The sequence below is a fragment of the Nematolebias whitei genome, chromosome 2 (genome assembly GCF_014905685.2).
Source record: "Nematolebias whitei isolate Nwh7 chromosome 2, NemWhi1, whole genome shotgun sequence".
NCBI lineage: Eukaryota > Metazoa > Chordata > Actinopteri > Cyprinodontiformes > Rivulidae > Nematolebias > Nematolebias whitei.
Window position 1 is genome coordinate 3,996,091 of NC_056499.1, and position 15,854 is coordinate 4,011,944.

Below are 15,854 nucleotides of genomic sequence, written 5' to 3' on the forward strand. Positions count from 1 at the left end.
TATAGATACATATATATATATATATATATACATATATATATATATATACATACATATATATACATTATATTTATATATATATGTAAACTACTACTTACTACTTGTACTACTATTCCTATTTCACGGTTTTTCACTTACCGCGGGGCTTCAGGGTACAGACCCCCTGCGATAAATGAGGGACTGCTGTAATGATTTAACTCGATTAGTGAACACTCGCTGCCTCTTTCTTTATTATTCAAACGGACTGAATTTGATCCGTTTACAACTCTTAAAAGAATTGTAAACTATTTTAGCAAATGCTTGAAAAAAGATGGAAGCTGTGTTGGCCACTGCTCACATCGAAGAAAGCCTTTTCACTGATGTGCTTGGGGGCTCCGATGGTGGGCGTCGCAATCATCACGGTCTCCACGTCGGCCAGGTCGATGTGGCCTCGGCAGTTTGTGTCCTCGCCGGGGTCGTAGTACCTCAGCTGTGAAGACATCGCCGTTAACCCCCCGTCTTTCAAAACAAGAGTCTAATAAACTGAGGAGCGTTTTGCTCACCTGGTGTTTCGTGATGTCCAACACAAACCAGCGACGCTTCCAACCTTTCAGCAGAGCTCCTCGTTTGAACAGAATCCCCTCGTGAGATCTAAAGAACAACAGAATGAAATCCAAAAGCCGAAGCTAAAGTAATTAATATAAGTTCCTAAATGTTAGGTTTCTGATCCACTTATTTCATCTGTTGGGACCGGTCTGTCGACACATTATTGTGAATGCAAAAAATGAAGAACATGTACAAAAAAAAAAAAAAAAAAAAAAGAAGTTATAAATAATTGATACAAAGTAGTTTTTAATGATCCTTTTTCAACCCAGAGGAAAAGATTCAGATGCTGGAGCCAAGAGTCTGTACTTTAACCTCGCTGTAATTGTAGAATTACCCGCCCAGGTTTGACAGAGCACACAGTATTCTCATTCTCAACGTGACACGCAGCATTCTGATGCGCTGAATCATCTTCCATATCTGGACCGGACCCTCAGCAGCAGTTCACATGCGAGTCCGTCGTGTTTTCTTCGTTTGTTCCGGAGCTACGGAAGTTCACGACCCACCTGTTCTCCTCGCTCTTGGGGGTGAACTGGTTGTAAAGGGTGGCGGCGCGCCGGTTGATCCCGTTGGCCGTGGTGGTGCCACGATCTTCGCCCAGCGCGCCGTCTGGCAGGTGCAGCATGGAGTGGCGCTGGAAGGCCTGCAGGCTGGACGTGGGAATGAGGCCCGAGATGGACAGGGACTGCTTGCAGAGCTGCAAGAACACACACACAAACAAAATGAAATTAAAAACACGCAACAAGTTAAGACAATTAAACAAGAGTGAAAGTGATTTCTTGTATTTTCAGTTTTTTTTGTTTAACACGTACATTTCCTTCCTGTTTGAGATCTTCTTGTATGCTGAGTCGGACTCGTTCCAGAGTTGTCTGCCACTTCTCAGGGGCCTGGTTCAGCTCAGCCTCCAGCCGCTCGATGTCCTGCAGCACCAACAGGAGACAAAACAAAACAAATTCAAAAATGGGCAAAAACGACACAAGTACCTGGAAATCAGTCCCAAGCTCTTACAGTGAGAAGTTTGGTGATGGCGTCCGGCTGGGCGTGGCTCACGCTGCTGTAACACGGCCAAACAATCTGCCTCCTGCTGCTGAAGACGGCGTCCGGATCGTCGGCGCTCTCTGACCTCACGGCCATCATCCTCCAGTCGTAGCACGGCCCGGTGGACAGCGTCTCCTCCAAGAAGAAGTCCCACTTGCTCAAGCTGGGGATGCTGACACAAGGCTTCAGGACCACCTGCACAACGGAAACCACGAGCTGGTAACAGCTAAAGTCTGTTTAAAGAGCCAGGACAACGAGTGCCCCTGCTCCTTAAATGATGTCTGCAACACAGAACAGACCAGGGGGCTGCACCGAACTGGAGTTAAACTACAAAAAGACAAAAAAAACCACTCATCAAATCTTAACAACAATTGGTGAAAGCAGGTCCCCTAAAGACAGAGTGGCTGACGAGTCAGCTCCGACAGCAACAGCAGCTTTTACTGCAGAAACACTCACTTGGCTCTCTGAGGGGCTGTACAGGTAGTTGAGGAAGATGGGGCTCCTCTGGTGCATCCTGGTGATGCAGTCCCAGATACAGATGCCCCGCTTGGCCTGCTTATCGCCTTTATCCTCAAACAGCAAGCCTGCGACAAAAACACAAGAAGGGAAGCTGACAAGCACTGAAGCAAAAAAAAAAAAAAAGTCACTTAAAATATGAAAAAGTGTAAAAATTTAGTACTTAAGGACAGATTGACAGAGCTTGTATATAAAAAAACACATTACGCTTCACAACTTCAAGACTTCTGTATGTATTTTTGCAGCTTTATTATGCAAACACATCTGCTGCTGCATATTTATCAGGTCTCTCTTGTGAACGAGTCCCCGAGGCTCAGTGGGATTAACCTGTAGAAATAAAGGTTGAATGAACACAGTCCCAAACATCTGGGCTGCACAGGGTCGGCCACACAGGCGCATGCAGAGGGTGAAGAAAGTTCAGTCCCACGGGTTTCACGCCTAAAATTGTTCAGAAGTCTTAATCTGTCAATCAATTAAAAAAATATGCACTTCACAATAACGTGCAACATTTTCTCTTGAAATAAAACCAACTAATTTAAAAGCTGCAAGTTTGAGAGGCTTGAAAAAAGGACTTTTCTGTTCGTGCCATTACAAAGTTCAGTTTGAGCCTTTTGTGCACTTTGTGCATCAGTTTGCATGTTTGTCCACTCAGAGTCACAGCTGTGCACATCTAATATAAAAGCTGCAAGCTTCAGAGGCTTCAAGGTTTATTCAGTCTATTATGAGGAATAAACTATTAAAAAAATGTTTCCCCTTCTTACCTAGAGTTCTGTCGTGAGACGATTTTGTACGTATGCTGGAATTGTGATCGACCTGACTCGTTTAGTAACGAAAAACAAATCTGAAATATATTTAGAGCTTTTAACATAATTTAGTGCCAGACAACTTACAAATCTTAATATTGATACCAGAAATAAATCACAATCCATCTTTTTAGTTCAAGTTCAAGTCGAAGTAGGTTTTATTGTCATTCACATCACATGTGGTACATGAGGTGGAACGACATCGTGAACACAGGGTTTACAGTTACAGATTTAAGTCGCCTTTAAAGAAGAAAGTCCTTATAAAACACTTTTCTGACTCACCAAGAGCCTGCGGGAGGCAGACTTCTGTTAAACACAATTAAACATATGCAGCCGTGACGTTTTGTGAGCTCCAGTTTAGTGAGAACCACCAGAGCGCAGGTCTGGTCAGATCTACGTTCGGTTCAAGTAAATTCTGGATTTTAATAAAACCGTAGCTTTGAACAAAGCTGGGATTAAAATCTAGTCTTAATAAGCTGCTTTTCTGTCCATGTTTCAGATTCTTTTGGCTTTCGAACAACAAAAACTTAAAATTCTGTGAGTGGGAGCAGATTTATCGGGAACTGTTTGTAACGCTACTTTCTTCTTCGTTGGTTGTTTTCTGCTGCCTGAGCTGCATCAGAGTTCACGATGTCTGAACTCTGCAGCAGTTGTCTCCTCTGTGCACATACATAAATTCAGACATGGAAATAAATATTACTACTGTGAGCTCTGACCCCTACACAATGCAAAAGTAAAAATTGTACAAATCATGTTGTATAGTTTAATGGAGCAGGTTTTTCTTCTGCCTCCTGTTTGATGAGCCTGTTGTGGCTCAAAAACCTGCCAGTCGAATGGAAGGTAACCAACATCTGCACCAACATCTGCACTGCCTGGATCAGCTGCTGGCTTCGACTTGTCAGCAGGACTAGAAATGTGACATATACATTTACTCTCTTTAAGTAAGTATTGTTAAACAAAAGCAACAAAATGCAAATAAATAAAAAATAAAAACCAATGAAAAAGAGAAGAGAGACTGTGGTTCAACGAGGCCACGCAATTATTTAAACTGCTTCAGGTCAGCAAATAGTTCTGCTAACTCCAAAAGAAGGGACTGTTGGAGGATAATGAAGACATGTCTCAGCTAAAGAAGATAAAAACATCCCTCGTGGTTTACAGAGTAAAGGACACTGACCGTGCTCCAAGCGCTCGTAGTCGGAGTCCAACAGGAAGTTCTTGAAGCGGTTGGAGATGTGGTGATAGGCCAGGAACTTCAGATAATACTGATTAAACTCAAACTCCAGAGGATGTTGCTCCAAAACCTACAAGGACATTAAAAGATGGATTAAGACAGTTCGAGTCCAGGAGGGATAGTCAGCGCGCGTGTGTGTGTGTGTGACAGCTGGGCTTGTGTATCTTTGTGTTGTGGCTTCACTTTTCTCTAGTGTAAAAAAATTAGAAACAGGAAGGAATGTCTCCTTGTCCCCGTGAGGCCAGAGGTCGAGAACATCATCACCGCTAGACACAATCCAGACGGAGCCGGAGCGACTGCAGCTCCATTGTTCCCGTCCAGCCGTGTGAGGTGGCCAACGAGAGCGCTAAACATCCCGGGCCACCTGGGTCTGCTGGCAAAAACAACAGCTGCTTTGGAGATGAAGCACTTCTATTTTCAGCTCTTGTCCGAGTCTCCTCTTTCCCTCCCTCATTTATAATTTTCTACACCCCAGAATTGAAGCCAGATTCTGTCTCTGCCAAGCCTGCAGTTTCAAAAGACCAATGCAGAAACTATGCGTTGATGTCAGTGTATGGGAGTGGGTCTGCGAGACCCCAGGAGACACAAAAAACCCCACAGCATTCTCCTAATTTAGCTTTTCAGGGTGGACACGGCCCTCTGTTCATTAACTCGACTGCCACCTCCCCCAAAGCCCCGAACACCCCCCCGTCTGTCCCTCAACACCCAGATCTGCTGTTTTCCACACACGGCTCGAAACACGCACGGAAACGTGAATATTGAACGCTGCACCACGCAAGCACCGACGCTGATCCCCGGGTTCATAAAGCATCTGTGCAGCGGCAGCCTCCGTGCACACGTCTAGCTGCACTCTGCTGTGGGATTACATTTCCTGCTCTCCAACGGGCCCAACTGGAACCAGCATGTAATTAACGACAGCTGAACTTCTCCGTTTCTTCACTCGCTCATCCTTTCACTTTTCAGGAATGTCATGAGCTCATGGAGATGTTATGAATGAAGCTGCAGAAGGAACGGGAGACGGAGGAGCAGAGCTTGAAGATGCTTCAACCTGTGGTGGACGGCGAAGCTCACCTGGTGCACGCAGTCCAGAAACTGCAGGAAGACGGGCGTGAAGCCGCTGCCCTGGCTGCTGGGGCTCAGGTTGCTTCGCTGGCTGAACTTGTGGCCGAAGGAGAGCCACTCCTTCTCCAGGAGCACCTGAAAACCTTCAAGAGTGCGATAGAAGGGATCGCTCAGCAGCTGCACCAGAGACGCCACCTGAAGGGAGAAAAACACGGAGCAGTTAACGAATGCACAAAGTAAACGAACTAACGATCATTGGACTGCCGGGTCTGGACCTTCATGCACAGACGAGAACATAAAAGAATGTCGTTTTATTATGAAAAACTAGGCTAAATATTTTAATGTGAAAAAACCGGAATGTGCATCTCTCTCTTGAGTGACCCCTAAAGTTATGAGGTCATCACATTTCCAGATGTGACGACCTAATAAAACAAAGATGAACACACTGAACATTTCATGGCGATGAAGTAACTTCAACTCTGACCTCAGTTGTGGGTTTTTGATGCAGAGGCCACTTTCAAAGCCAATAAAACAGAATGTATTTTGTGTAACATTATAAAGCACCTTTAAGAAATTCACAGATAATTTAACGAACACAGTGGACTTGGTTGGACTTTTCTGATAAACAAATGAACCCTAACATTTTCTAAATCACTTTAAAATTTAATTTAGTTCTGTTTTGCTTCTGAACAGACGGAGCTGTGGCAAATAGGACGTCTGATTAATGATGCAACGCTGTTCAACTACAACCGAGCAAATCTGTCATGCACTGGAGGGAAAATTAAAAATACTTGTTTTTTTATTTGACTGGCATTTGGGTGGTGTTCTGTTTTTTGATTTCTGGTTTTATTTTGGCTTTTAAGATTTGTGCTGTTATAGAAAAATACATTTTCTTTATTACCTTTCAGGGAGGAGGTCCTCCCCCAAGTGGAGGAGTTCAAGTATCTTGGGGTCTTGTTCACGAATGAGGGGAAAAATGGAGCGTGAGCTCGATAGGCGGATAGGTGCAGCGTCTGCAGTGAAGCGGGCGCTGTACCGGTCTGTCGTGGTGAAGAGAGAGCTGAGTCAAAAGGAGAAGCTCTCAATTTACCGATCGATCTACGTTCCCACCCTCATCTATGGTCACGAGCTTTGGGTTGTGACCGAAAGAACGCGATCATGGATACAAGCAGATGAAATGAGTTTTCTCCGCAGGGTGTCTGGGCTCTCCCTTAGAGACAGGGTGAGAAGCTCGATCATCCGGGAGGGACTCAGAGTAGAGCCGCTGCTTCTCCACGTCGAGAGGAGCCAGTTGAGGTGGCTCCGGCATCTGGTTAGAGCAGTCGTCCTCCAATGCGAGAGTCGGGGGTTCGAATCCACTAGCAGTCGCATGTCGAAGTGTCCCTGGGCAAGACACGGATCCCCTCATAGCCTCTGATGTGTCCCATCAGTGTCTGAATGTGATCTAAAAAGCTCTGATTAGTCTCTTTAGAATGATTTGTTCAATTAGCTTTGTAGAGATCTAGTATAGAGCTGTATGAATGAGTAAATGAGGACACAGATTGTTGTAAAGAGCTTTGAGTATCTTGAAATAAGATAGAAAGGCGCTGTATAAGTACAGTCCATTTACCATTTATCATAAGCGGAAGAAAATGGATGGATGGATGGATGGATGGATGAATGGTGGATGGATGGATGGATAGATGGAATGATGGATGGATGGATATTTTCTTTAACTGACCTTTTTAGGCAAATGGAGTTATTTTTGATAACAGCTTTGAAACTAACAAGATCAGACATCAGTTGATAAAAAGAGCAGCAGGCCCCGTCGCTGAGAGATTTGAATAATAAATGTTTGTAGTTTTTGAGATGAGTGTTTTTCTAGACTGGACTTGAACAGGAATATAAGTAAACCTACATGTTTTTGATGCAATGTTTTCAAGTGGGTAGGAGTTACACTGTGTAGAAGAAGACAGTATTTATTTATTTATTTTTACTTGTCTGAGGTGGAACAGAGCGATGGATCCCGGTGAGCGGATGAGCTATTTTATCCACGAATCAGGTGTAATGGCGGCTCCAGGGGGTGGCCAATGGTGGCCATGGCCACCATAGATTAATCGTTGGCCACCCCATCTACCACCCCAATCGTTTAAGGAAACTATACTTTGAAGCAATATAAAAACTAGAAAGCATAGTTTCCTTAAATCCACTTTGATAGTGACTAGATGCTGCCTCTCACCAAAATGGAATAGGTACCTCACTTATTTACAAGTTATTCAGCTCATAAAATGGACAGACTCCGTCCATCCATCCAACTTCGTTTTAGGGTCGCGGGGGTCACTGGTGCACATGCATGTTTTTGGTCTGTGGGAGGAAACTGGAGTACTGGGAGAAAATCCACACATGCACAGAACATGAACATCCACAACATGCAAACTCCACCCAGAAAGGTCCCCGGCCGGGATTTGAACTGGCGACGTTCTTGCCGAGAGGCAACAGCTCTTCCAACTGAGCCACCGTGCTGCCATTTTTCTCTTCAATTGCTAGGCCTTTAATTGAATTCTCTTAATTTAAATTAATTAAACAATTAAAGGCCTAGCAGTCCTTGAATCAAGGCACATCGCCCACCACCCTTTAAGACAGAATTTTAGACTAAAGATCGTTCATTATACTAAGAAAGGACGGAGTTATATGGTGTCAGTCAGAACTTGTAAATGTGTGATTTCATGCAATGCTCCGAGACCTTGCGAAATGTGACAGCACTCTCTCAGCTGCTACAACATCAAACTTTAGTGCAATATCTGAAAATGTATTTATCTCTATTTATTTTTTCCATTTACTGCCTTTACAAAACCAATATGACCTTTGGTGGCAGGTGATCATCATTCAGCTCTAATCCTCCACCCCTAACAGGTTCACTGTGCACAGTATTGTCACGTCTTAAGGAATATTCCAGCTTAATGTAAAAAAACTCCCAAAAACACCTACTTGTCTATACATGTAAGAGTTAGCCGTCTCTCCTGCCTGCGTCAGCTTCAACATAAATAATGAGCCCTGACATGTGCAGAATGAGGAAAAACATCCAGCGCCGAGTGGTCAAAAATTCCACCCCCAAGCACGGGCAATAAACTAAGCTCCCACCCTGCAGCAGCCCGAGGACGAAACAGAAAACAGCACGTAGAAAAAAACAACCAGGGTTCTGCTTCCTGTCTGCTGGGTGTCTGGTCCGTGAACACAACATGTGGATCTCATTTTCCAGAGCGAGCTTATCTGGACCGAACCTGCTGGAGCCGGTTGTCCACGGAGAAAGATGCTGCGGGCCGAACACGTGCCCCGCATGAGCGGATTCACGAACCGTGCTTTAAGACAGCAGCGCCGGGGCCTTTCAAAGCCCGTAAACAAAGTCGGGGGGGAACAGACACAGGTTCTGCAACAGGTCAGTGTGGAAAACATGAGCTCAGGAAACAAACACGCAACAAAAGGCAGAGTCCCCGACAACCCGTGGTGATAGAAATACACTTTCTGTTTACGGTCACACTCGATCAGAACCATGAGCTTCTGAGATTCGTGATAAGCGTGCAGTAATTTGGTGACGTGAGGGTTCAGATCTTTTACGACATCTACATATCGGACAAACAACTGATCAGAAGACGAGCAGGAAAAACAAGCATGGCAGATTTATGGTTCACACATGGCGCTGGCAAACGTGCAGCGTGAAGACACTCGTTTCTGCTTTCAATCACAATAAACGGCGCTGGAAGAAGAAAATGCAAAATGACAAGATTCCTCCGTGCACGGAACGAAAATGTGCCTGAACAGACACGAAGCAGTAACCAGGTTATACTAATCTATTCAACTAGTTAAAATTAAGGTCACGTGTCAGACACTGCAAACAGGTTTGCAATACATTATCCCACAGTTTTACCTCTATCTGCTCATCTTTATCACCCACTGCTGCCTCTCAGCAAGCAGGTCGCCGGTTCAAATCCCAGCTGGGGACCTTTCTGGGTGGAGCATGTTCTCTCCGTGCATGGTGGGTTTTCTCCGGGTACTCCGGTTTCTTCCCACAGATCAAAAACATGCATGTTAGGCTGATTCGTAATTGTCTCTAGATGAGAGAGAGAGAGAATGTTTGTCTCTGTGTCCCTGTGATGGACTTGGACTTGTCCAGGTGTCCCCCACCTCTCGCCCAGGGACTGCTGGATATGGACACCAGTGACCTAGAGCTGTCATTTCTAACCCGGGTCCAAACTCTGGCCCTGTCGGACCCGAATTCGAGGCGGGCCGGGTTGGTGTCTGTCTTTTGATTGGGTCAGCAGATCAGCTGCAATCCAATTATATGGCAACATGGCCTGCCATACAATCACCAGCCGCACACGGCCATTTGACCACAAGCTGACCGGCCTTGAAAGAGGTAAAATAAAGTTCAGTTAAGCTTCGGATGGGACTACACTGCCAAGAAGTGATCCATCGCCCAAATGGACGTTCATTCAGCTGCTGCACTCAGCGGACGCGCGCGGCCGATGACCCAAACAGGTGAGATCCCAAAGCAGACATGTCAGAGCAGGGTCCGTGTCTGAACAATGCAGAATGCAGGGTTTTAATGCGTTTTGACGACCATGAAAGGACAAACACCCCCTCGGCTCTGATCTTCTGCCCCTTTATTCAGCCGCACAAGTCCGCTGACCGTTAATAATTATATAAAGCAGTCAAAGCTTAATTAAAAATATCGGTTTTTTTTGGGTTTAGACCTGTAATTACTGCTAAATCGTCGGGTGGGGTTTAGAAATGGTGGCTATGGGCTGGGGCCGTGTCGGATTGGATTTTGTGGGCCTGAATGCAACTCTACAGTGACCCCCACGACTCAAAAAAGGAAGAAGCGAGTAAAGATAATGGATGGATGTAACCATGAGTGCTAACACATCTTGCGAGCTGTAACAATTATACATATTATAATTTGTGACCAGAACAGCTGTGACTCCAGTTTAAAAGACTGGCATGAAAACCAGCGGGACATGTCCTTGCCTTCAAGGAATGCCAGGCCTTTAATTATTTCTTCAAACGTGTTTCCGTTCTTTTGGAAGGCTTCATGCTTTCTTCACATCTGTACGTCTTATTTGCACTTTTCAGTAAGGCACTAATGGGTTCTCCTCACTTGTGTGGTGACGTCCCAGCCGTCTTCCAGGCCGAGCAGAACAGACGAGCCGCTGTCCAGAAGCTCCACCAGGAACAGCGCCAGCTGCAGGATCTTGTGAAGCTGTTGAAAGGCAACATGTGTGCGTGTGAACAAATGGACACGCAGACGCCACATGACATATATGATTAAACCCATCCTGAATATCTGACCATTTATGGTGAACTTGTTGTAAGACGGCGGCGGTGGTGGGGAGAAATGTACAAGTGTTCAAGAAATGTTTCTCTTGGGAAAATGGATCCAGAGGGGATGCATGCACTTATTCATGATGCCAGTCTGATATACAGGATGAACTGGGTCACGCCCACGTGATGTTAGTCAAACTTCCAGTAAGTGTCCTGCTGTGAATATAAATGCAAAGTGTTGGGTGTTAGTCACCTGCAGGATCCACTCCGAGTCCTCCAAGGCTTTAAGGAAGGAGTCCTCCGAGTCCGATGATGGGGCACTGGGGGCGCAGGCTCTCAGCAGCTTTTTAAAGGCGGCTTTCACCTGCCGCGCGTCGGCAAAGTCCACCGGGACAAGCTCACAGTTCAGAGAGGAGTCCAGCCGGAGGCCCTGCAGCAGTTTACATCACGTCACACAACAGACGTGCACAATGAAACACAACTACTAAAGAAATGTTGAGTTCTGATGTTTAGTGACACGTTAGTGTCGCTCATCGACGACCGCCATGGTTCAAAACGTGTTGATTTGATGCAGCTTTGACGTTTTCTGGAACCAGGGGCTGCACACACGGGATGTGGGGCTCTAAGTGTTAAACATGACCTGAGGTGTATTTTTATCTTTTAATAAGGGCAATGCCTTGTTTGTTTACATGGAGGGGGCGGGACTTAAAATCTGTACTGAAACCCTTCTGGCTTCAACTTCTGGGTTCCTGTACTTCGTCCAGTGTTTCTAGAAACAGTTGATGAATAAAGAGTTTCAGAAAGTAAAAATAAAACATATTCTGTGCTGCACTTTCACACAGACTTGTAGATACTTTTAAGCTTTAAACCTTTTTTTTTTTTTAAACAAAGAAGTTCTGTAGATGAAATGTGAATCGGTGCTATTTTTAGATTTTGAGAAATTGACCCTAATCACGATGTAAACAAGTCAAATTTACTTACAACTAAACAAACAGAGCAGTGAGTTTGACTGATAAATGTTCACTTTAAAACAATTTTTTAATATAACTAATCTTTGTAGCGTTAATAAGCTATTCTATAAGTCCTGCTGGTTAAATGGAAGCTGGATTGTGTGCAGGTCTTACAAATTTGTTACTTAAACCTGTTTCCAAACATAAATTTGCGGATTGATGTACTTCTAATTATTTTTTACATTTAGGTTCTGACAATATTTCACAATTACAAAATTTAAAACTGCAGGAAATGTGCAGAATAAATCTACAACAGAGGTTATCAAATGTACGTCTGTACAATAACAGACAAGGGGTTCATATATTTTTTTACTTCTGACCTCCAAAACAATGTTAAAGACTTAAAACCTGACATACTTTTGGTTGAACCACACAAACATCGCTACAGAAATTATTAAGAGCACAACGGTTCATCACTTCGTGTGAGTTAGTTCGTTATGGCGACCCCTGAAGAAGGGAGCAGCCGAAAGAAGAAAAATAAATAAGTAAATAAATAAAGTCCTACTTTTTCTCCATTTATGACTATTATTATTATCTTGTGTAATGATAAAAATACACAAGTAGGGTTTAGTTTTAACCAGCTTTGAGAAGCACTGTACAACCCTATATTACAGTAAGAGGTGCTTTATGAGCCTTTTGTCACATATCAGCACAACGACCTCCAAAACGAAAAACATTATATGATCCTTAAAATACTGTAGGATATAAAAACTGATTGGACTAAACTACTCTTTCTCACCCTTAGATGTGACTTTTCCCCAAAGACATAAAGGGCGGCCTGATGTTTGAGGAGCTGCGCCTGCAGACTGCTGCTCCCTGCAGGGGGCGCCAGATCCTTCCCTGCAAACCTGGCGCCCACGTCAGCCGGTTGGTGCGGACTGAGCCGGCTGCTCGAGCGCAGGCTGGCCCACATGCCTGCAAACACACATGTACAAACAAAAGTCAGACGCACGCGGGCTGGAGCCGTTGGGTGGCTTGAACGCCTCACACGTCCACAAGATGTCAAACAAAGCCGGAATAACGCAGTACGCTCGACATGCAGCCTACGTGCACATGCACAGCGGGTCAGTGGGGTCACGAAGACGCCTTCATGTTGTCTGCCCACCAGCAGAGTCTGTGTGAATCTGGTGCACGGTGCTATTAGAAGCAGAGGTTGCAGGATTTGTTTTTAGGAAGTCAACGAGTTTAGAACCAAATTCTCATTAGGCCAGCATGCAGCAACTTCCAAAACATGTGAACCACATCAGGAAGAAGGGATTGTTTTCAGCTTCAGTATATTTGGACATCAAAATGTCTGCTTCATAACTGAATACGTTCGGATGAAAGTCCCTGCAGTACTTCCAAACATTTGGGCATCAACATTAAAGTTTATAGTGAAGCTGAACCAGTTTTCAAAGCTGTTTGTAACGTTGTTCACACCTGAAGCCTCACCTGAGGACAAGATCTACACAACAGCTGGTAAGACGGAGCTAAACAACAACAACGCTCAAAATATCAAAGTACAACCCAATGCCAAAAAAGTTGAGTTTCTTAAAATATAAAGAAAAAAAACCCCAGACTGCAACGATTCATAAATCTCATAAACCTACATTTTATTCACAATCAAACATAATAAACACAAAAAAAAATGGTTAAATTAAGAAGTTGTACAATTTTGGAAATAAGGGAATTTTATGTCAGCAACAGATCTCAAAAAGTTGCGACAGCGCCATGTTGTGAAGTATCCCCTCTTCTTTTAGCAACAATCTGTAAATGTTTAGGGACTCAGGAGACCAGATGTTGGGAGTGTTTGGAGGGAATGTTGTTCCAGTTTTGTAGGACTCTACTTGTTTAACACTCCTGGGTCTTCTTTGCTGGATGGGAGCAGATGTTGGTCTACAACATGTAACCACTGGTCTGCATTGATAATGCCTTTCCAGATGTGTAAGATGCCCTTGCCCAAGACACTAATGTACCTCCATACAATCAGAGAAGCAGGCTTTGGAACTGAGCACTTTGCATTTCGCCTCAGTCCATTTTAAATGAGCTTCGGCCCTGAAAACATGGCGTTCACATCTGGCTTCTTCTTTGCACGATTGAGCTTTAATCAACATTTGTGGGAGACACAACAAACTGTTTTTACAGAAGCCCCGATCCCAAGCAGCGATGCATTTAACAAAATCAGTCGTTTGGTTTAAGTGGAGTGCCCCCCCCCCCCCGGAGGGCTCGATGGTGAAGAGGCAGGGCAGCCAACTCGGGACCCGAAAGTCCCAGGTTCGATACCCTGTCATTGCACATCTGGTGGCATCTCTGAGCAGCACACCTCATCACCAAAAGGCTCCCTGGGTGCTTTCAATAGTTGCCCACTGCTCCACCTGGTGGGTTAAACGCAGAGATACAATTTTGCCATTGTATGGAAACATACAATGATGACAACACATAACATTATTATTATTATTATTATTATTATTACTATCACAGGTGTCCAGTTATGACTTTGGTCCTTGGAGCAGTGAATCCTCCAGATACGTAAAATCTTTTGATTATATTTTGAACTGTAGATGATGGAACACTAAAAGTCTTCTCAAGTTTACATTAAGAAAATCATTCAGAAAAATTTCAGCTATTTTTTTTACAATTTTTTTTAGATTTTCATAGAGTGGGGCACTGCTGCCCGACTTTATTTCTGAGAGACTCAGCCTCTCTGAAACGCTCTTTTTATACCCAGTCAGCCAGCTAACCTGTTGACTTTTAACCTAATTAGTTGCTAAATTCTCCTCCAGCTGTTTATAATTCGTTCTGCTTATTTTTACTGCCTTTTGTTGCTTCCGACCCAACTTTCTGAGACGTGCTGCTGAAGTTCATCTTATTTTTTCCCAGTTTTTGTTGGCATGTTTTCTGTGTTCAACTGTGAATATGGCTTTTTTAAATTAGCAAATCATTGCATTTTGTTTTAATTGACATTCGACACAAGTTGTCAACTTCTTGAGAATATGGGTTGTACTTGCAGTCCTACAATAACCGTTAACTTTGACTACATTGCAACATGGCATGGGGTTTATTTGGTCTAACTCAGTATGTGTCATGACAAATGGCTTCCTTTCCTCCCCATTCTGGACGGGGCTCTTAGCTGACCACAGCACTGCTGAGCCAACACAAAAACAATTGGAAAAACCACATCAGACCAGATGCTCTGGTCTGTGAAAAACCACAGCTCCCAGGGGAGCGCCCACAAAGTCAGCCGTCATTAATACAAGGTTCCACGAAGGCTCTGCGAGGAGTTGAAGCATGGCGCTCTACACTACTTCAGCTGGTTAGTGAGCATTTGTGTGTGTTAGAGGAAGCACAAACGCCGAGACTTGATGGTTGCGTTAGAAAGCACTTGAAGATGTCTGGCAAAGGACAGTGTCACTGTACCTTGATTGAGGACTCTCTCCTTACTGGCAGGTTTTGGGTTTGAGTGAGTGAACAGTTTATCTTTGTACTCAAGCACTGGTTGGTTGTTTGGTACAGGAGAGAGGATGAGGGGAAAATTAAAAACAGAAAATTAATGATCATAACTAAAAAACATCAGTCATGCAAATCAAAGTGTAGACTGGCTCACGGTGCGACAGCAGCAGGATGATACGTTACGTTAAATGATCAAATGAACGATTGTCACCCAGTAGCATGCATGAATTATTATCGGTGGTCATGAGTGCAGCTGAACGTGGTTCCCTACAGGAGCAGGAGGTTCGACTTGGGCTGGACATTAATTTCTCCTCAGCTGAGTCTCAGCAAATATACGAATAACGTCTCAGGTTTTTTTTTGTTATTGTGATTTTAAAGGGGCATTTTGTCTTTACACATGGTCTGAAATTTAAATACAGGCATGAAAATTCTGCTAGCAGGATTGTAGTGAAAAAACTGATTGGGGGCGTCAAGGGGCCTCCCTCCCATTTTTCTTAAAGAGACACGCTGCTCGCTCCCTCACTATCCATCCTTCGGTTCAAACAGTCTTATGCTGCCATCCGGTGGTCAAAAAAGATACTACACACAAAACAAATGACCAACATTTCTTCTTAAATTTGACAATAATTACTAATTATTGTCAAATTTCAAACGATATTATCGTTTATCGCAATAGTTCCTGACAATTAATCGCCCAGCAAAATTTGTTATCGTGACAGGCTTAGAACTATCATAGTAACGGGACTGAATTAAACTTAGCAACCACAAAAAATGCCAATAACTTAGCCATTTTTTCAGATATTAAGCTAAAATTTGATGTGGCAGCAGCTGAAAGTGGGTGAGACGCGTTCCTTGAAGGAACACTAGGTCTTTGATTGTTTTTGA

The 15,854-nt window shown here is 44.0% G+C and overlaps 1 protein-coding gene across 1 annotated transcript in view; it reads right to left on the reverse strand.

The window, feature by feature from the left end:
• Positions 1–337: 337 nt before the first annotated feature.
• Positions 338–15,854, reverse strand: part of sbf2 (SET binding factor 2) — a gene marked incomplete at its 3' end in the record, with an annotated part of 115,177 nt that continues 99,660 nt past the window's right edge. The window contains 12 exon segments of the mRNA XM_037689557.1: positions 338–469; positions 543–630; positions 1,089–1,279; positions 1,395–1,502; positions 1,591–1,815; positions 2,077–2,204; positions 4,114–4,240; positions 5,242–5,427; positions 10,367–10,468; positions 10,784–10,960; positions 12,280–12,455; positions 14,937–15,011. Coding sequence (XP_037545485.1) covers positions 338–469; positions 543–630; positions 1,089–1,279; positions 1,395–1,502; positions 1,591–1,815; positions 2,077–2,204; positions 4,114–4,240; positions 5,242–5,427; positions 10,367–10,468; positions 10,784–10,960; positions 12,280–12,455; positions 14,937–15,011 — 1,715 coding nt within the window.